We start from the raw sequence: 21,011 nt of genomic DNA, 5'->3' as shown, positions 1-21,011 counted from the left end.
AGCTCAGAGCCTGTTGTCAGGTCACTGTGCACAGACAGAGGGTCTGCGCACTGTCATGCTATGAGTATTGGCCAGGGAGACATGGGCAGGCACAGCCTGAGCGCAGCCTACCATCCCATCAGAAGAACAGACCCTGATGTTCAGGGCAGACGGTCACAAGGACAGGGCCTTCCAGTGAGGCACTCACAAGGTCTGCAGAGAAGAGAAGGTCCAAAGACAGGGCAAAGTAGGCTAGTGGCGTGTGTACATCCAGTCCAGAGGCCTTACTGTGAAATCAGGCTAGCAGACAAGAGAAGCTTGTTTATAGACTAATGTCACCCACTGTTATGCCCCTTTCAAAGGGCTCTCTCATCCTCTAGTCAGCAGTGTGCTTCTAAAAGTGATGTCACAACCTCTTCTCTAAGAATTCCCTTTGGAAAAAAATGCATGCCCATCATAAATGCACATACTAAATATTTACTCAGAATGTCAGAATATAAGGTTTTAGAAATTTGTTCTCCTTTATCATAGTAAACCTCATTTTTTTTATTTTTTTGCTTTCTTTATCGTCAACCTCATTTTTTTTTTAAAGGGGGGAAAGCAGTTACAGAAGCAACCGTGCAAAAGCCAACACCACTCACCTCCTGAAAAAGCGATGACATCTCGCAGACCAGACATGAGCTGGGGCTCTGCATTTCACACCTGTGCCGGTCAGACAGGAAGAAGTCTCGCAAGAGTGGCGTGTGGGTGAGTGCCTGGACAATGCAGTTCATGAAACACGTGTTTCCAAGGTTGATCAGACCGCGCAGACCTGGGCCAGGGGCCAGCAAGAGACACGGGCATGAGTTGCATGTCCTCCAGACCCCCGACGGCCCTGCAGCAGCTTCCTGCACGTTCACACGTCAGTCCCTCTGACTCACTCATATGAGAAGCAAGAAGAAAGGTACTACTTATTTAATTTTTATACCCCTTTTATACAATCTATCCTGAGGGATGTTCACCACCACATACTCCCCTTCAGCCATTAATGTTTTGACAGAATTACCCAACATCTTCTTTAACAGCAGGACAGGTCAGAAAGGAGCCAAACAAACCTTTTTAAACAGCTTCTAAAACGTATTTCTTGAAATCTCAGAAATCCGGAAAAGCCTCTAATCCACATGCCTTTCTCTCTCTGAAGACTACTGTGCACAGCCGCGACCTGGCCAAAATAACTGGAGGCCTTTCCAGGGGCGTACTGTGCAGGCCATGGGGCAGGGACAGCTCCCACCCAACACTGCGGCCGCCTCCTGCAGGCCCCACAGAGAACAGGTGCTCAACCAAAACTGGCTGCTGAGCCAACAGGTGAGTGACATGCAGGGAATCCTCTAAGCCCACCATGGGGGAAATGAGTCTGTTCTCTCAGATCCTGATACAAAGCCCATGTTTTTACATTATGCCGGCACCCTGGGAGGTTGGTCTGCCTGGAGCAAGGATGCACCACCCCGGCAGCCCTGCCACCCACCTACCTATGGTGCAGTTAGATGTGATCTTCCGCCTTTTTGGGTTGTGTTTCAGCAGTTCAAGCTCACATTTGGTTGGCTCCCAAGTTGAAAACTTCTCTCCGATGCCTAAGCAAGTCAAAGACAGTTCCAGGACTGTTAGCTAAATCTTCAGCAAGTGTGTTTATAAACAAAAGGGGTGATGACAGAGTATTTATCAGGTTGTATTTTAAAGAGGGACATCCATAACATGAGTTCTAAAACCCTAATACATGTAAGCAATGGGCTACACACAGCGCTTATAGGAGCTTCTGTAGCAAACGTGCTGCTAACAAGCTGTTTCTGGCAAGGAAAGTGACACCTCCAGTTAAAGCTGCCTTAACACTAATGCCAAGATGGGGTTTTTTCAAACCCTTCAATACTTGCAGGGACAGACTTTAGCATCGGTGTCAGTGGGAAGTACTTGGGGACTCACATGAAGGATTCTCCTGTGAGCACATGAATGACAGAAAACACATTTGTCAGAATATATTCTGAAAATGCATCTTGCTGAAAGCTGTCCCCGTAAAAGGTTTAAACCAAACACAGTAACAGTGTCGCAAACACCCTATTCATGCAGACATCTGCTCCATCTACCTCCAATTTCTGCATGATTCAAGAAGCTTTAAAAGACATAGCATCTTGCTGACAGATGGAATTCTGGAATGATTTTAGGAGAATTCTATTTTATTCTGGGTTATCCATTTCTGCACATACACCCTGTGGTTCACATGATCTGCATAAAGAAACAGGACACTCAGACTTAGCAATGTCACACTTTGAGGGAAATGAACAGAAAAGTGGGCGAAGAGACTATTCTTTAGAAAAGATCCATTAAACACAATTCTGATCACTAAGCACCCATTCCGTTTTGTTCCATTCTCAAAAAATGGGGTTGTTTTTAACAAGCAGAACAATTAAGGCAAAAATATTGTATAACACATGCTGGGTTTATGTTGTTGGTAAACGGTGGTGGTTCTGCTAGTTAAGAGATGCTCCTAGTCAAGTGGGGTAAACTATACCATTACCATTATAGTAAGCCATGAGCATCCGTTAGAAATGAAAACTAAGAGAAAGAAAAACACATCAGGAAAACTGGTAAAAAAATAAACAATAAGGATAGCACTGTATAATGTTTGGTGCATCCCTGACTGTGCACCAGATGAAGAGAGCATGTGTGGACAGGGAAGTGATAGCGAGCAGGAACCCACACTGGTTCCACAGCTCCTTGAGACCACAGAAAATACACACACTGGTCTCTGCCCTGGCTCCTGAAACCCTTGTAATTTCCTACGTGACAAGAGTACCAGGAGCATCTTTTGTTCTGCTGCTGTGACGCAGGGTGGCTCCTGGTCACCAGGAAGACCAAATCATGGTCAGAAGCTCCAGCGAGCCCCACTGCAGGAGGTAGCGGACAGGCATGGGGCGTCTTCCCGCCTGATCAGAGCTCACCCTGCAAACACCCAGTGGCCATCCTCTTTCCCAGACACTGATCTTCTCCTAGGGAATTCTGGCCTTAACAGACATGAGGAATAAAAGCAGGACTAAGAGATGAGTCAGGCACATAAATCCAGGCAAAACCAAACCTTGTATTTTCCAAGCTTTCCGCTGTTCCTCTTTGGCAATGATTTCTATGTCTTTGTCGTATATGTAGTCCTGACACAAAAAACAATAGATGCCTCCATACATAAGCTCCATGGCTGAAAGGTACAGGAGAAAAGAGACACAAAATTTAATTAAATATTAAAAGGTAATGCTTAAGAGACTCAGAGACTCCAAGAATGAACTAGTGGTTACCAAAGGGGAGGGCGGGTGGGGAGGGAGGGAGAAGGGGACAGAGGGGTATTATATTTAGTACACATGGTGTGGGGGAGAACAGTGTAGCATAGAGAAGGCACACAGTGGATCTGTGGCATCTTGATGCACTGATGTACAGTGACTACATTGGGGTATGGGTGGGGACTTGATAATATGGGTGAATGTAGTAACCACATTATTTTTTCATGTGAAATCTTCATAAGAGTGTATATCAATCATACCTTAATAAAAAAATTTTTTTTAAAAAGGGTAATGCTTAAGGACAAAAATTAAACATGTAAAGTTTTTTGGACTTTGACTGTTTGCACCATTTCCCTACTCTTAAATCACAGAATCCAATAATTATAGGATTTCTTCCTACTTCAGTTTATCCTGAGCAGATGAGGTATCTTCTCTGGAAGGTCTGAGTGTTGTGGATGAGAGAGGAAGGTCCCACATCCGTAAAGGACCTAATCTTGAGTATCAGGACTCTACTTTTCTCTGAAAGCATGATGTTTGAACCCAGGGGGACTCTCACTGAGTATTATCAGTCCATGAGGATTCATGGCCACCTGACGTATGGTAACCATGTTTTACTACATCTAGAATTCCTGTACTATTGCAGAAAGGAGTGCAGCAACTACTAGCCTACTCCTGCATTACAGACAGGGGCAAAATATCCTGACCAGATAACCCTGACTTCCTGACCCACAGAGCTACCTGCTACCCACCTGTGAGTGGGTCTTGCATACTTTCCCAACTGCATTATCTATAAAACAGAGATGATGCCTGGATCTTTGTTACTTCATTATAAAGATAAATGAGATACAGTCCTTGAGCACCTGGAAGAAAGGCACCATCTCAATTCAATAATTAAAAGGAATTTTTTGGGCTAAATTTGCTAAGCATTATCAGATGTTTGAGAGGCAATGCAGCATGGAGGAAAAAGCACAAATTTAGAAAAACTGGAAATCCTAGCTCTGCCACTTACAGTAATGTGCCTTTGATAAATTACTCCACTTCTCTGGGCCTCAGTTTCCCCATCTGGTACAATATAACAGCACTAACACCTTGTAGGTTTGTGTGATAATCAAATTAATGCACATAATACACCTCCTGATAAACATCAACATCTCACTAAAACACAGCTTTTACCATATTTCATGTCCTAAGTTACCATGACACAGACCAGTGATATTGTGGTGGATCTTTAAAGTCCTCTAAAGCAGATCAAAACTAGTTAGGAATCCCACACCACCCCTTGCATCTACCAAAAAAGCCGATTCAACTTTGAAAGTCCACATGGAAGCTACTGCAGCAAGCTCGGTCTCTGTAGCTTGGCACTATTTACTCCTGAGTGGTACCTGCCCCGCATGGGGAGAGAGAGGATCCGACCAAGACTCATAGCGAGAACGACGGGGGTGAAGCACAGGCACCGTGGGAGCGTGCCAAGCATACAGCCAACAGCAAAGACACCAGCCTGGCGAGACACGGCAATTAATTCAACGTGTGTTCAGCTCTCCTGGATGAGCCCTTCTTCAGGGTACCTTTCCACACCAATAATACTGCATAAAACTAATGCGCTAAAGGGGTGCTAACACCACTCATGGGGAAAGGGCATCCTTCTCAACAATGGTAGTGGGATATCTGGATATCCAGATGCAGGCTGAAGCTCAACCCTTACCCCATACACAGAAATTAACTCAAAATGGATCAGTGACTGAAATAAAAGCAAAAAGTACAAAACTCTTAGGAAAAAAACACAGGGCTTCACAACCTTGGATTTGGCAAGATTCTTAGACTTGACCCCAAAGCAGCTAAAGAAAATAATAGACTGGGTTTCATCAAAACCTGTCTTTATGCATCAAAGGACACCGCTGGGCAAGTGGTGAGACAAAGCCACAGAACGGGATGAACTACCTGCAATCGCACATTTGAGAAGGGTTTACCATCCAAAACGTATGCATCTCATGGACAACAAAGACAGATGCCCAAGAAAATGGGCAAGGGACTTGGCTGGCATTTCCCCAAAGACAGACCAGACTGACGAGAAGTGCAAACGCACTGAGCACATCAGGCATTAAGCAAATGCACATCACAGCCAGATGGCTAGACTTAGGAAAGTGTTGTCAAGACCAGGGAGATACACTGCCAGTGGGAATGTGAGCTGGCACAGTGAGGCACCTGCAGCCTCTGCCCCCAACTCCTGCTCATTCCTTGTGGGGCAACTAAAATAACTCTTCTAAGCTGCATGGAACAAAGCTAAAGGCATTACTTTTTAACCTTTTGTGACTCATTCAGGCAAAATCTAAGTACCCTAGTGACTCAACATTAAAAAAAACCTGCATAAAACTAACAAGTACGAAATCAAATAGCTCCACCATTTTCAACAACATAGCTGGACCTAGAGGATATTATGCTCAGCAAAATAAAGCCAGGTGGAAAAAGACAAACATCTTACGATTTCATCTATACGTGCAGTCTAAAAACAAAACAAAACAAACAGCAGCATACACACAGAAACCGAGAAGTGACCGGTGGCCAGAGGGCTGTGGCTGGTGGTAAGACAGGTGAGGGGGATAAAGAGGCACAACATCTCACTCACAGTGTAAGTCGTGGGGATGAAGGCATAGCACAGGGAATACAGTCAATAGTTCTGTAACTTCTATGTTGACAGATGGTAACTGCACTAGTTAGGGTGAGCATTTTAATAATGTACGTTAGTGTTGAATCACTATGTTGTATACTTGTAACCAGCATATTGTACATCAAAAATAAATTTTAAAAATCAATTAAAAAAGAAATAAAGGAAAAAAAGAAACCAAATAGCTCCAAGCTCATTGTCTTACTTTATTTACTACACAGCCTCAGTTACCTGGGGCTCCAACATGTACTCTTGGACACCTACCACAGTACAGATGAAGTAAATCTTCAAATCAGACTGAATACACCAAATTAAATTCTTTTGAAGTGGGTATTTTATCACAGCACATTATGGTAATTTTATAGGGTTGGCTGCACAAAGCAAGGGGAACCCCCCATTAGACTGCTGTCACCGTTCCTGTCCCATGGCAAGCTCTGTCCCCCAACAAGGCCCTCCAACAACGACCCCATTACCCAACCCTACTTTTCAGGGCATCATACCCACATTCACACAAGGCTTACTGCAGGCCTCCTATTCCTCTCCTACTAAAACCGGGTGGCCTGTGAGAAAGCTGTCTGGTAACCCACTGAGGCAGAAGAACTTGGCCTCGAGGAAGCCAAGGCTCCCCACATCTCAAACAACATTGATATGTTCAATTAAATTGCCCTGTAACATTCTGTAAAACCGCTCCACAAAATGACATCCAAAACACAGCCAGCCTGTGAAGCTGCTCCAGGAGGGCAGTGGGCGCAGCACCGGCTGGGGGATGAGCACTCTCAAGTTGGGAAAGAGAGACACCAAACCCCGAGGCGCACAGCAGGCTGCCCATGCCCACCCCATTCTCTGATTTTACACTTCAGCTTCCTTCTGTTCCCACCCTCCTCCCCACCTGGACACAGAAACCTACATTCTAGCCAGGGACTTCACAGACTCTAACACAGCAAAGAGCTGATCTTTCGCGTGTTTCATGGTTTTGTTTCTTAAAGCAAGCTTTCTAAGTCATTCTAGCAAAAGTAGAGGCAGAGTTGACCCATCAGGCTGATGAATTGGATTAAGACCACAAACTTCTTAAGTGATTTTTATAGGTGATGCTGGGTAGCAGTGAGAGTCAGTCTTCAGACAGCTTCTCTTGAGTGCAAATATATTTCTGAATTTCCATAACCCTTGACCACACACAATCACTGCCCAGGCCTAACAGCAGCCTAAATGGGTCTGATACTCGGGTACGGCAGGAGCTCTTCACTTACTGTTAAAAGCAAAGATCTACACTAAATATATAGCCCAGAACGTATCACAGCTACAGCATTCTGCTCATGCCTTCTTCCTCTGGTTACTCAGGACAAGCAGGGATCACTGCCTGCCTTGTCCCTCCCTGGGACGGCAGCCTGCACACCCATAGTGCACCAGCCCATAGTATCATTAGCTCTCCTTCCAAAAAAGCCAATCTGCTCAGCATCACCATCCGAGCCACTATTCCAAGTGTCTTTCTGCAAAGGCTTGCTTAGTTAGTTACAAAAGAGGTCTGTCCACTGGCACGACTGAGTACTACTCCATCTTTACTACTTAAAAAGGCCTCAAAATAACTTTCATGGGAATTGGTAGGATCACACAAAGTATTTCCTAGAATAGGTTCTCTGGTTTGGACCTTGTAAAAATGATTTTCTTAAGGATACCCTAACAACCTCACAGTCATTTAACAGAAAGCATTTTCTAAAGGAGAGAAACATTTTTAATGACCATAGTTTGAAAATAAAGCCAAGGGCAAAACTTTAACTTCCAGAATGTGTGATGAGTCTGAACTTTAAGTACATAAAACATAACTTATCTTCATGCTAGCCTTTCTGTGAACCTATACAGCTGAACTTTGAACAACACAGGGTTACAGGCTACTACCCCCCACTGTCAAAAATCCAGGTATAACTTTGACTACCCCAAAACTTAAGTACTACAAAGCCTACCATTCATTGACTGGAAGTCTTACTGTAACATAAAGTCAATTAACACACCTACTTTGTAAGTTGTATTATATACTGTTTCTTACCAAAAAAGCTTGAGAAAAAATGTCTTCTCAAATTGTCACAACTCTCCAAAAAATCTCCCAATTATTTACTGACAAAAACCCGTGTATAAGTGAACCCACAAAGTTCAAACATGTTATTCAAAAGTGGTTTTTATCAAGAACAACGAAAATCTACTAGAGAAAGTAGTATCAATCGCCTCTGTAGACCCAATTCCACGATGACTTCAGTAACCTAATACTGCATTTAATATCTTTCTTTGCAAACTTTTGCCTTAAGCTAATACCTTAATAATGCTTTTCAGAGGGAAAGATGAGTTTCTGGTATTCCATTAAAGAAAAAGCATTTTTCAAAGAAAGTTTGCTAAAACAGTGAGTGAACCACCAGAACTCATCATTTAAGGTTACATAAAACATGAACACCAACTTAAATGCCTAAGGAAGGTGGCCATATAGTCCAGTGAGTTAATTTCCTCCCCCTGTGGAGTCCCACAGGAGGGCCCACACTGTTGTAGGTAAAGGACACAGACTTCTGAAGAGGGGTGCCGTACATCACACTTCAAAGAAAAGAAAGCGGGGCGCTGACTCTCCTCAACATCCAGCATCTCCGGAGGGCGCCTTACCCAGGTTGTGCCGTTTTGACTTCGCATGTTCGTGAATGTGCTTCTTTGTGAAACAGCCAAAGAAGACACAGTGGAGGCAAGAGTGAAGCCTGCTCAGGTGGACACCACAAACGTGACAGACGCACGACTTTGCCTGAAATTCAGAGAAGAGAATTCAAAGCCAGCATGCAGAATGACAGTTCTCAGAGACATTCAAGTAGACGGCGCGTGGCAGGCACTAGTACCGGGAAGCCTGCGATCGCCCCTTGGTTTCACACACTAGAGAACATTTTGTTAATCCTTTCAATGGCCACAGGTACTTTGTTCATTTAGCTCAAAACCAGCTCCATGTAAGAACACTCAGTCCACAATCTCAATTAACAAAGCCCGTAAGCTACTCGGATGTCTGCGCGTGCAGCTTTAGGAGCAGTCTTGGCAGTCTCCAGAGCCCTAATGGATGCCCCAACCCCCAGCCCCCAGCACCTCTCCAGGCCGGCAGCTCACAACCTCATCACCCTCATCACCCTGGTCCTGGATATCACGTACGTTTGATATTACAGGTTGCAAGCCCACACAGCAAATTTAGACGAAGTGACACAGAGGAATGAGAAAAAAGAATGGCTTACTGCCAAGAGCTGGATCACAGAAACCCAAACTCCTAGTTGTAGCAACCACGAGGACAGGGGAAATGATTCTTATACACCCAAACCACTCAAGAACACCTCTGAAATATGACAATTACACTTACTTTATAAATATAAATATTTATCAAATTAAAACCTCTAAGATGCCACCATAGTATGTAGTTCTGTTTTGATTGGGGTGGGGGGCAGATAAACAAAGGCTGAAAATGAACAGCATATGAGGAAGGGAAGGTTAAACTAGATAACAAAGGTTGGCAACATACATAATGCCTGCTAAATGCGCCACACACTAGTGCCTGGGGTTCTGGCCCATTTCTCTCATTGAGTCCTCACAACCACCCCACAAGAAGGGTTCAAGCCCTTCTGAAGCACAAATAAACGTGTGTATAAGCTGGTGACCGCACAGCCAGAATGCAAACTAGGAACAGCCTGACCCCAAGAGCACACACCCTCCCAGAGCCCGCAGGCAGCCCTGCCCAAGGTCCCGTCTGCACACCCAAGACCACGGCTAGTGCAAAGGCCAGGGTGGCCGGCTGAGCATTCACCTACGATCCTATAATGGAGGGCTGGGGGAGGGTAAGGCCTGGCAGTGGGCTCAAACCTGTACTTACGTAAAAATCATGGTTTTACCCAGATGGCAGATGTCCTAACGGAAGCTGCACAGGAACATTAGCAGCTTCTGCAGCCTCCAGAAAAGGCACAATTGGTAGCCCTATGATGAGGAACTAGGTCAGGAGACCAATCAGAAAGCCAGAGTTGTGCATACGCTTGTGCCATATATACACTCCTTCCCAACAGGGCGCACCCAGCCGGAGCCTGTGAGACAGCAAGTCCTCCCCAGGCACGTGGGGCTCAGCAAGCCCTGCAGGCGACTACCACGCTCTCCCAGAATCACAGCCTTACAAGAACCCCAGCACGCCTGGGTAGCCATCTCCCAAATCCAGACAAAATTTCTGAACCCAATTTCAAATCTCATCATTAAAACTACTTCTTGACCAAGCATTTACTCTCAATGGCTACCTACTTTTTGAGTGTTTTTCAACAACATGAGGAGGTTATCTCTGTGCACCCGTAAGGTTTAGCCCCGCTGTATGACTTTCCAACAGCGGCACAAGGGATATTTGGGGCCCGAGCGTCGGGTGTGACACGTGCAGGACAGGGCTGCGCACATCCTGGGCTCACCGCTAGGACACCAGTAGGGCCGTCCACCCTCTGCTTGAGCACCACGGCTCTCACGCAATGCCACAGAGGCTGAGGCTTATTCAAAGACTTGTCTAATATGCTGTAATAGTAGGAACAATACTTGTACCATCTATTTATTTCTCCAATGGTAAGTCATTAACTGGAATTGTTTTCAGTAGTACAGGGGAAATTTTTAGATTATACTTACACTTTTATTTTGATGTTAAATGATGTTAACTTATTCAACAATGTTTAAGTGTTATAGAAAATTTCTCTTTACCTATAAATACTATCAGGAACAGGTTCCTGGATAGTCTTGGTTATACCCACAAGCTAGAATCCATTTACTGTTCGCTGCAATGATAGAGGTAAAGAATGGAAAAGATTAATTGGTGTCCTTTATTTTTATCACTCAGGATATTTTTTTTAATTTTTTTTATTTTGGTATCATTAATCTACAATTGCATGAAGAACATTATGTTTACTAGGCTCCCCCCTTCACCAAGTCCCACCCACATACCCCTTCACAGTCACTCACTCAGGATATTTTAAAGGCATGTTCATGATTTGTTAAAAATTTCTCCATGAGCTTATTAAATAAATAAATCCAGTTCTATCTATGTAGCAAAAAATTCAAGTGTATTACCCTGAACATATAAACGTATCAGAACAAGTACATAATTTTAACACCATCATTACATTCCCTTGAAACACAAAGTTAAAAAATTTTAATTAACGTTTCATTAATGTACAATCTTATGAAAGCTTCACATGAAACATTGGAGTCTCACCATTCACCCATATTATCAATTCTTCACCCCCCACTGCAGTCACTGTCCATCAGTGTACTAAGATGCTAGAGAGTCACTACTTGCGCCTCTTGTTGTACTGCCTTCCCCAAGACCTATCTATATTGTGATTGCAAATTAAAGTGCCCCTTAATCCCCTTCTCCCTCCCCAATCCCTTCCCTTTCGTAACCACTCGTCCCTTCTTGGAGTACGTGAGTCTGCTACTGTTTTATGAACATCAGTTTTGCTTGTCGTTATACTCCACAAATGAGTGAAATCATTTGGTACTTGTCTTTCTCCACCTGGCTTAGTTCAATGAGCATAATACCCTCTGGCTCCAGCCATGTTTTTGCAAATGGCAGGACTTCTTGTTTTTATAGCTGAATAATATTTCACCGAGTATATGTACCACCTCTTCTATCTACTTATGTCGCTTCCAAATCTTGGATATTACAGACAGTGCAGTGATAATAAACAAGGGGATGCACATGTCTTTTTGAATCAGGGATCTTGTTTTCTTTGTGTAAATTCCTAAGAGTGGAAATACTGGGTCAAATGGTATGCCTATTTTTAGTTTTATGAGGAACCTCCACACTGCTTAAACTAGTTTACATTCCCACCACCAGTGTAGGAGGGTTCCCCTTTCTCCATATCTACACCAGCATTTGTTGTTTCTTGTCTTTTGGATGTTTGCCATCCTAACTTGGTATGAGGTGGTATCTCATGTGATTTTAATCTACATTTCCCTGACGATTGGCAATGTGGAACACCTTCATGTGCCTGTTGGCCATTTGCATTTTGTTGGAGAAGTGTCTGTTCAGATCCTCCACCCATTTTTTTAACTGGGTTATTTGGTTTTGGTTGTTGAGGTGTGTGAGTTCTTTATATATTTTGGATGTTAACCCCTATCAGTTATGTGATTTACAAATATACTCTCAAATACTGTAGGATGCCATTTTGTTCTACTGATGGTGTCATTTGCTGTACAGAAGCTTTTTAGCTTGATGTAGTCCCACTTGTTCATTTTTTATTTTGTTTCCCTTGCCCAAAGAGATGTGTTCAGGAAAAAGTTGCTCATGTTTATATTCAAGAGATTTTTGCCTTTGTTTTCTTCTATGAGTTTTATGGTTTCATGACTTACATTCAGGTCTTTGATCCACTTCAGGTTCACTTTTGTATGTGGAGTTACACAATACTCCAGTTTCATTCTCTTGCATGTAGCTGTCCAGTTTTGAAAACACCAGTTGTTGAAGAGGCTGTCACTTCTCCACTGTACATTCATGGCTCCTTTACTATATATTAACTGACTGTATATGTGTGAGTTTATATCTGGACTCTCTACTGTTCCATTTATCTATCGGTCTGTTCTTGTGCCAGCATCAAATTGTCTTGATTACTATGACTTTGTAGTAGAGCTTAAAGTTGGGGAGCATAATGCCCCCCAGCTTTATTCTTCCTTCTCAGGATTGCTTTGGCTATTCGGGGTCTTTGGTGGTTCCATATGAATTTTAAAACTATTTGTTCCAGTTTGTTGAAGAATGCTGTTGGTATTCTGATAGGGATTGCATTGAATCTGTAGACTGCTTAAGGCAGGATGGCCATTTTGACAATATTAATTCTTCCCGGCCAAGAGCATGGGATGAGTTTCCATTTGTTAGTGTCCTCTTTAATTTCTCTTAAGAGTGTCTTGTAGTTTTCAGGGTATACACATCTTTCACTTCCTTGGTTAGTTTATTCCTAGGTATTTTATTCTTTTTGATGCTATTGTGAATGGAATTGTTTTCCTGATTTCTCTTTCTGCTAGTTCATTGTTATTGTAAAGGAGTGCAACAGATTTCTGTGTATTAATTTTGTATCCTGCAACTTTGCTGAATTCAGATATTAATTCTAGTAGTTTTGGAGTAGATTATTTAGGGTTTTTTATGCATAATATCATGTCATCTGCAAACAGTGACAGTTTGACATCTTCTTTACCAATCTGGATGCCTTGTATTTCTTTGTTTTGTCTGATTGCCGTGGCTAGGACCTCCAGTACTATGTTGAATTAACAGTGGGGACAGTGGGCATCCCTGCCTTGTTCCCGATCTTAGAGGCAAAGCTTTCAGCTTCTCGCTGTTAAGTATGATGTTGGCTGTGGGTTTGTCATATGTCATACCTTTCTATGTTGAGGTACTTGCCCTGTATACCCATTTTGTTGAGAGTTTTTATCATGAATGGATGTTGAATTTTGTCGAATGATTTTTCAGCATCTATGGAGATGATCTTGTGGTTTTTATCCTACTTTTATTGATGTGGTGGATGATGTTGATGGATTTTCTAATGTACCATCCTTGCATCCTTGATATGAATCCCACTTGGTCATGGTGTATGATTCTCTTGATGTATTTTTGAATTTGGTTTTCTAATATTTTGTTGAGTATTTTTGCATCTATGTTCATCAGGAATATTGGTCTGTGATTTTCTTTTTTGGTGGGCTCTTTGCCTGGTTTGGTATTAGAGTGATGCTGGCTTCAGAGAATGAGTTTGGAAGTATTCCCTCCTCTTCTATTTTTTGGAAAACTTTAAGGAGAATGGGTATTATTTTCAGTGGTGATAAATTCAGTGGTGAATCCATCTGGCCCGGGGGTTTTGCTCTTGGGTAGTTTTTTGATTACCCAATCAATTTCGTTGCTGGCAATTGGTCTGTTTAGATTTTGTGTTACTTCCTTGGTCAGTCTTGGAGGTTCTATTTTTCTAGGAAGTTGTCCATTTTCTTCTAGGTTTCTCAGCTTGTTAGCATACAGAATCTCATAGTTTCTCTAATATTTCTTTGTATTTCTGTGGGGTCTGTCATTATTATTCCTCTCCGATTTCTGATTCTGTTTGTGTGTGTAGCTTGTCATTTTCTTAATAAGTCTGGCTAGGGGCTTATCTATTTTGTTTGTTTTCTCAAAGAAACAGCTCTTGGTTTCACTGATTTTTTTCAATTGTTTTATTCTTCTCAATTGTATTTATTTCTTCTCTGATCCTTATTATGTCCCTCCTTCTGATGACTTTGGACCTCATTTGTTCTTTTTCCAGTTTCAATAATTATGACTTTAGACTATTCATTTGGGATTGTTCTTCCTTCTTTAAATATGCCTGGATTGCTATATACTTTCCTCTTAGAACCGCCTTCACTGCATCCCACAGAGGTTGGGGCTTTGTGCTGTTGTTGTCATTTGTCTCCATATTTTGCTTTATCTCCATTTTAATTTGGGCATTGATCCATTGATTATTTAGGAGCATGTTGTTAAGCCTCCATGTGTTTGTGAACCTTTTTGTTTTCTTTGTACAATTTATTTCTAGTTTTAGACCTTTGTGGTCGGAGAAGTTGGTTGGTAGAATTTCACCCTTTTCGAATTTACTGAGGCTCTTTTTGTGGCCTATTCTGGAGAATGTTCCATGTGCACTTGAGGGGAATGTGTATCCTGCTGCTTTTGAGTGTAGAGTTTTGTAGATGTCTGTTAGGTCCGTCTGTTCTAGTGTGTTGTTCAGTGCCTCTCTGTCCTTACTTATTTCCTGTCTGGTGGATCTGTCCTTTGGAGTGAGTGGTGTGTTGAGGTCTCCTAGAACGAATGCATTGCATTTTATGTTCTCCTTTAATTCTGTTAGTATTTCTTTCACATATGTTGGTGCTCCTGTGTTGCATGCATATATATTTATAATGGTTATATCTTCTTGTTGGACTGACCCCATATCACTATGTAATGTCCTTCATCTCATTACTTTGTTTTGAAGTCTACTTTGTCTGATGCAAGTATTGCAACACCTGCATTTTTCTCTCTATTGTTTGCATGAAATATCTTTTTCCCTCCCTTCACTTTTAGTCTGTGTATGCTTTTGGTTTTGAGGTGAGTCTCTTGTAAGCAGTATATAGATGGGTCTTGCTTTTTTATCCATTCTATTACTCTGTGTCTTTTGATTGGTCCATTCAGTCCATTTACATTTAGGATGATTATTGAAAGACACGTACTTATTGCCATTGCATGCTTTAGATTCGTGGTTACCAAATGTTCAAGGGTAGCTTCTTTACTATCTAACCATCTAACTTAACCCGCCTATTAAGCTATTATGAACACCGTCTGATTATTTCTCTCCCTTATTATTCCTCCTCCTCCATTCTTTATGTTAGGTGTTTTATTCTGTACTCTTTTGTGTTTCCTTTGTCTACTTTTGTGAATAGTTGATTTTATTGTTTGCCTTTAGTTAGTATTTGGTTGGTCTGCTTGCTTTGCTGTGATTTTACTTTTCTCTGGTGACACCTATTTTGCCTTAGGAGTGCTTCCATCTAGAGCAGTCTCTTTAAAATATCCTGTAGAGGTGGTTTATGGGAGGCAAATTCCCTCAACTTTTGCTTGTCTGGGAATTGTTTAATCCCTCCTTCATATTTAAGTGATCGTGCTGGATACAGTATTCTTCGTTCAAGGCACTTCTGTTTCATTGCATTAAATATATCATGCTCTTCTGGCCTGTAAGGTTTCTATTGAGAAGCCTGATGGGTTTTCCTTTGTAGGTGACTTTTTTTCTCTCACTGGCTGCCTTTAATACTCTGTCCTTGTCCTTGAACTTTGCCATTTTAATTATTGTGTCTTGGTGTTGTCTTCCTTGGGTCCCTTGTGTTGGGAGTTCTGTGGGCTTCCATGCTCTGAGCGACTATTTCCTCCCCCAGTTTGGGGAAGTTTTAGCAGTTATGTCTTCAAAGACACGTTCTATCCCTTTTTCTCTCTTCTTCTTCTAGTACCCCTATAATGCGAATATTGTTCCATTTGGATTGGTCACACAGTTCTCTTAATATTCTTTCATTCCTGGAGATCCTTTTTCCCCTCTCTGTCTCAGCTTCTCTGTATTCCTGTTCTCTGATTTCTATTGCTTCTCTGTATTCCTGTTCTCTGATTTCTATTCCATTAATGGTCTCTTGCACCTCATCCCATCTGCTCTTATGTCCTTCCAGAGATTGTTTTATTTCTGTATTCTCCCTCCTAACTTCATCCCTTAGCTCTCGCATACTTCTCTGCAGGTCCATCAGCATGGTTTTGACCTGTATTTTGAATTCTTTTTCAGGAATATTGGTTAAATCTCTCTTCCCAGGCCCTCTGTTTGGGAGTTGTCTGGGTAATTCTGGACTGGACCAAGTTCTTCTGCTTTTTCATGGCAGTAGAGATAGCTGTAGGCAGGTAGCGCGTGTATCCGCTGGAAGAACAAAGTCCCTTCCTGCTTGCTGGTCACCTTGCCCTTCTCCGCTGCCTGTGTCGGTTCCCGCACATTGGGAGCAGCCTCCAGGTTAATTCCCTGAGCTGCTGTGGGCGGGGCAGCCGTCGGGGTAGCCCAGAGCCCTGTGGGAGTGGCAGGTGTTCTGGGTGTGCTCTCCTGCAAGAACAGTATCCCTTAGCGCCGTGCCCCAGCTTCCTCTGCCTGCGCCCGGCAGCTGCACACCCATGGCGGCCTCTGGGTCAGGCCTGGGCGGCTGTGCACCGGGAGGAGACTCTGGGTGGCTGCTGTGGGCCCGGCCGCTCTCTGGCTGCTCCACTGCTGCGGGCGTGGCCACGCCGGCCGGCAGAACAAATGGCAGGGTACTTATCTCCATGAGGGGCTTCAGAGCTGCATTGCCACCCAGGGGACTGGGGCACCTGAAGTTCCTCAGGATTCCCAGCCTGCTGGGCTGAGTGTGCCAGAACGATTCCTTCCAGCTGTGAAGCCCCTGTCCCTTTAAGACTTTCAAAAAGTGCTCACTTTTCTTTTGTCCCAGGGGAACCAGCTGCAGGGACCCGCTCGCAGAGTTTACTTTTCAGTTTCCCTAATATCCAGCACACCATGCAATATGTGTCTGCTCTCCCAGTGGAGATTAATAGGACTGGTTATTTAGCAGTCCTGGGCTCCTTCTCCCTCCCCTATCAGACTCCTTTCCTCCCGCCAGTGAGCTGGGGTTGGGGGAGCGCTCAGGTCCCGCCAGGCCGCAGCCTGTATCTTACCCCCTTCGTGAGATGCTGAGTTCTCGCAGGTGTAGATGTACCCTGGCTGTTGTACTGTATCCTCTGGTCTCTCTTTTGGGGATAGTTGTATTTGTTGTATTTTCAAAAAATATGTATGTTTTTGGGAGGAGATTTCTGCTGCCCTACTCACACCACCATCTTGGCTCCTCCTCTTACATTTACATTTATTGATAGATATGTACTTATCACCATTGCAGGCTTTAGATTTGTGGTTACCAAAGGTTCAAGGGCAGCTTCCTTACTATCTAACAGCTTAACTCCTTTATTATGCTATTTCAAACATAATCTAAACGTTCTTTTTTCCCCTCTCTTCTTCTTCCTCCTCCTCCTCCACTCTTTATATATTAGGTGTCATATTCTGTATTCTTTGTGTAACCCTTGACTGACTCTGTGGGTAATTTAATTTTGCATTTGCTTAGTAATTGGTCTACTTCCTTTACATTGGTTTTATTTTCTCTGGTGACATCTATTTAGCCTTAGGAGTGCTTCCATCTAGAGTAGTCCCTTTCAAATACACTGTAGGGATGGTTTGTGGGAGATAAATTCCCTCAACTTTTGCTTACCTGGAAACTGTTTAATCCCTGCTTCAAATTTAAATGATAATCTTGCCTGGTAGAGTATTTTGGTTCAAGGCCTTTCTGTTTCATTGCTCACTGGGTCCAGGGGTGTGGGGCGGGTTGAACAGGGTTTTTTAAGGCCAGTAGACTCTGTGTAGCACCACAGTGGTAGATGCATGGCACCAAGCATCTGTCAGAACCCAGTGAACTTTAGAACCTAAAGAGCAAACCCAAATATATGCAAAATTTTATGTAACTGGTTAGGCAGTCAGGATGCCAGGCTGGAATGCAGGCTATGGCAAAAGAATTTGACCATGTTACAAATAAATGTATGCATAACTTCAGTGAAAGGGGTGGAGGGCCAAGTTACCTAAATAACTTGGAAAGGAGTGGCAAGTATAAAACTGAAGGCAAAAGATTTGTATGTCAGTACTGCAGGTGACACAGTGGGCACAGATTATCAGTCCTGAAATGCTGAGGTTAAAGACAGCACATGAATGGTGGATGGTGGGAGCCAGGTTTCTCTGTGGGACAGTCACAGATAAGCAAGAGAAGACCAGATGATCCACATTGTACTGGACTGGAGTCAGAGATCAGAATGAACTCAGGTACAGTTTAACAGGGGTGGAGATATATATATATATATATTTTTTTTTTTTTTATTTAAATAATTGTAGATATGTTGTATTCACGAGTTAGTACACACCACACACCTGTTTCCCAGCTCTGTCCCCAGCAGGCTGAGAAGCCACAACACTCCAGGACCAACAAGCACAGCCAGGGCTCAGACTGTCCTAACGCCACTCTCCAACCAAACAGTGCCAGGGCTCCCGGGAGAAACAGAGGACTCCGAGGCTGGGGCAGAAAACACACACGATGAACCCACCTCTGGCAGTACCAGAAGGCAAGTACCAGAACAACAAACAAAAACTGGTAACGGTTTGTCCAAGGGACACCGAAGACAACTGGCAGAGCAGTCCCAACCGTGTTCCAATGGCTAAAGCTGGAACAGTCTGAGCAACACAACAACGTAGTATTAGATTATAACCTGTAACATACAATAAATATCCGAGTCCATGCTGGTATAAATGACTGAAAAAATACCAAATGGGTAAGAAAGGACAAATCTTCCATAGTGGAAAATTCCAAGTAATTTATGTGCAGATACTCTGGTCTCAAGGAGGTAAAGCATAGCTGCCCCCCGTGTGGCCTGTGCGTTTGCTCTAGAGGGCACAGCAGCAGAGAAGGGAGGAAGAGCCACTCCACAGTGCAGCCACCTGGCGGCCACGAAACTGACTTCCCACCAAAGGTGGGGAGTCACGTTGACTCTACGGCCCTTGACAAGACTTGAGCAGGGACTTCATTTCTGTGGTCTTCCTCCCAAAACCCAGAACCAGTTATGAATCACAAGAAAACCATCAGACAAACCCAAATTGAAGACACCTGAGCAATACTGCCCCTAACTGCTACGGTCATCAAACAAGCCTGAGACACGGTCATGACCCAACAGCGCCCAGGGAGCCATGACCACTGAGCCCCGCATGGGGCACCTGACGGATCCTGGGAGACGAGAGCGGCAGGGAAAACCAATGAGACCTGAGTAAAGCGTGAAGTCTGGTTACAACGCATCAAGCTCGGCCGTTATTTGTGACAGAATGTGTCACAGTGACGTTGGAGGTCAGCCACTGGGGAGACTGGGAGGGGGTTGGTACAGGACCTCTGTTATTATTGATAACTATTCTGTAAATCTAAAACAACTCTACTATTAATTTGCATAGAACTAAATATACTCACACAAACAAGTACAAGTAAGACTGGGAAAAGGTGAACAAAACGGGCACATCATGTAAAAAATGGACGCATCAATTTGACATCTGGTTGGAATGTTGTATTACAGTTTTGCAAGATGTTATCATTGGGGGAACCTGGTTAAAGGAACAGGGGACCCCTCTGCATGATTTTTTTACACAAGTCAGTCTACAATCATCTCAAAAGAAAGCTTTTACCATTTTAGACTTTTTACTTGGAATAATTGCTGGGCCCCTGCTCAGTCTGAATGGTGTAAAGTTTTGTTGTTAATGACTTAAAGATTCAGTTCATCAATAGGCCTAATTTAGTCTCACTGCCTGAGCCGGGAACACATGCACCTGTCAAGGCTCTCCGTCTACTTACCAGCCAATGTGTCTGTCACTCCAGGTATTTCGTCTAAGCCAGTAACAGCAAAATGTTATTCCCCAATGATGATTCCTACTAAAAAGTTTAAACATGAGATTCATATCTCAGGAGACAGATCTGATTCCAGAACTGAAGCAGACTAAGAGAAATGACCAGAACAAAACCACAGAGCACAGCATTTCCTCAATCACATGGCAAAGTACCAGTCTCAAGTAACATAAGCCCACTTCCTACTTAAAATGACCTCCCTTTCCACACCACAACCAAAGGCCTGGACCACACTTTTAAAACACTGCCTACAAAAGCTGCTCTCTTCTCAGGCGAGCATCCACAGATTGACGATCTATCTTGTCATTATAAGCACACAAACTGAAGTTACAGCATCACATTTGTATTTTACCAAACTCTTAAACTTTCATGTTTTACACTTAGCTTGTGTATTTCTCTTTTAGTCTCCCCTCCCCCACCTCCTTTTTCCCCACACTGCACCTTTCAATGCACCTCTGGTTTGATACCAAGGAGACCAATCACATTTCAATCCCTCAGCAAACCACAACATATGCCTCTCGCCTAAGTATTCCTTAAACTGATCACCAGGCTTAAGTTCTACAAATTCTTAGTAAACTCTCCAAACTGAAGGCTAGAAAAAAAAGAGAAAATACACAATGCTGTTTCCATTCAATGGAATATTAACTGCACAGCTTAACAGAATGAATTCTACATGCATGGGCGAGCCAAGAAAGGAAACAATATACAGGGCATGTACATTTACATAAAAATAAAAATATGAAATAAATAATTAATTAAAAAATATGTAATTTTACTTTTTTTTTCTTTTTCTTCCATTTATTTATTTATTTTTTTTTTTGACAGGGCATCTCTCATATTTATTGATCAAATGGTTGTTAACAACAATAAAATTCAGTATAGGGGGGTCAACGCTCAATGCACAATCATTAATCCATCTCAAGCCTAATTCTCGTCAGTCTCCAATCTTCTGAAGCATAACGAACAAGTTCTTACATGGTGAACGAATTCTTACATAGTGAATAAATTCTTACATGGTGAACAGTACAAGGGCAGTCATCACAGAA

The 21,011-nt window shown here is 42.9% G+C and overlaps 1 protein-coding gene across 2 annotated transcripts in view; it reads right to left on the bottom strand.

Annotated features, from left to right (window-relative positions):
- Nucleotides 1-21,011, bottom strand: part of USP22 (ubiquitin specific peptidase 22) — a 53,672-nt gene that overhangs the window by 23,248 nt on the left and 9,413 nt on the right. The window contains exons 2-5 of one of the 2 annotated variants that reach the window (XM_037027267.2): nt 8,581-8,713; nt 3,086-3,199; nt 1,488-1,589; nt 621-790 (exon numbers count right to left, since the gene is read on the bottom strand). In XM_037027267.2, coding sequence (XP_036883162.1) covers nt 621-790; nt 1,488-1,589; nt 3,086-3,199; nt 8,581-8,713 — 519 coding nt within the window. The remainder of the gene's footprint in view (nt 1-620; nt 791-1,487; nt 1,590-3,085; nt 3,200-8,580; nt 8,714-21,011) is intronic. The other variant, XM_037027268.2, reaches the window with a different exon arrangement.

This window comes from Manis javanica, chromosome 4, assembly GCF_040802235.1.
Source record: "Manis javanica isolate MJ-LG chromosome 4, MJ_LKY, whole genome shotgun sequence".
In the NCBI taxonomy this organism is placed as follows: Eukaryota; Metazoa; Chordata; class Mammalia; order Pholidota; family Manidae; genus Manis; species Manis javanica.
Note: the sequence above shows the minus strand (reverse complement) of the source record. Positions and strands in the feature narration are given on the sequence as shown.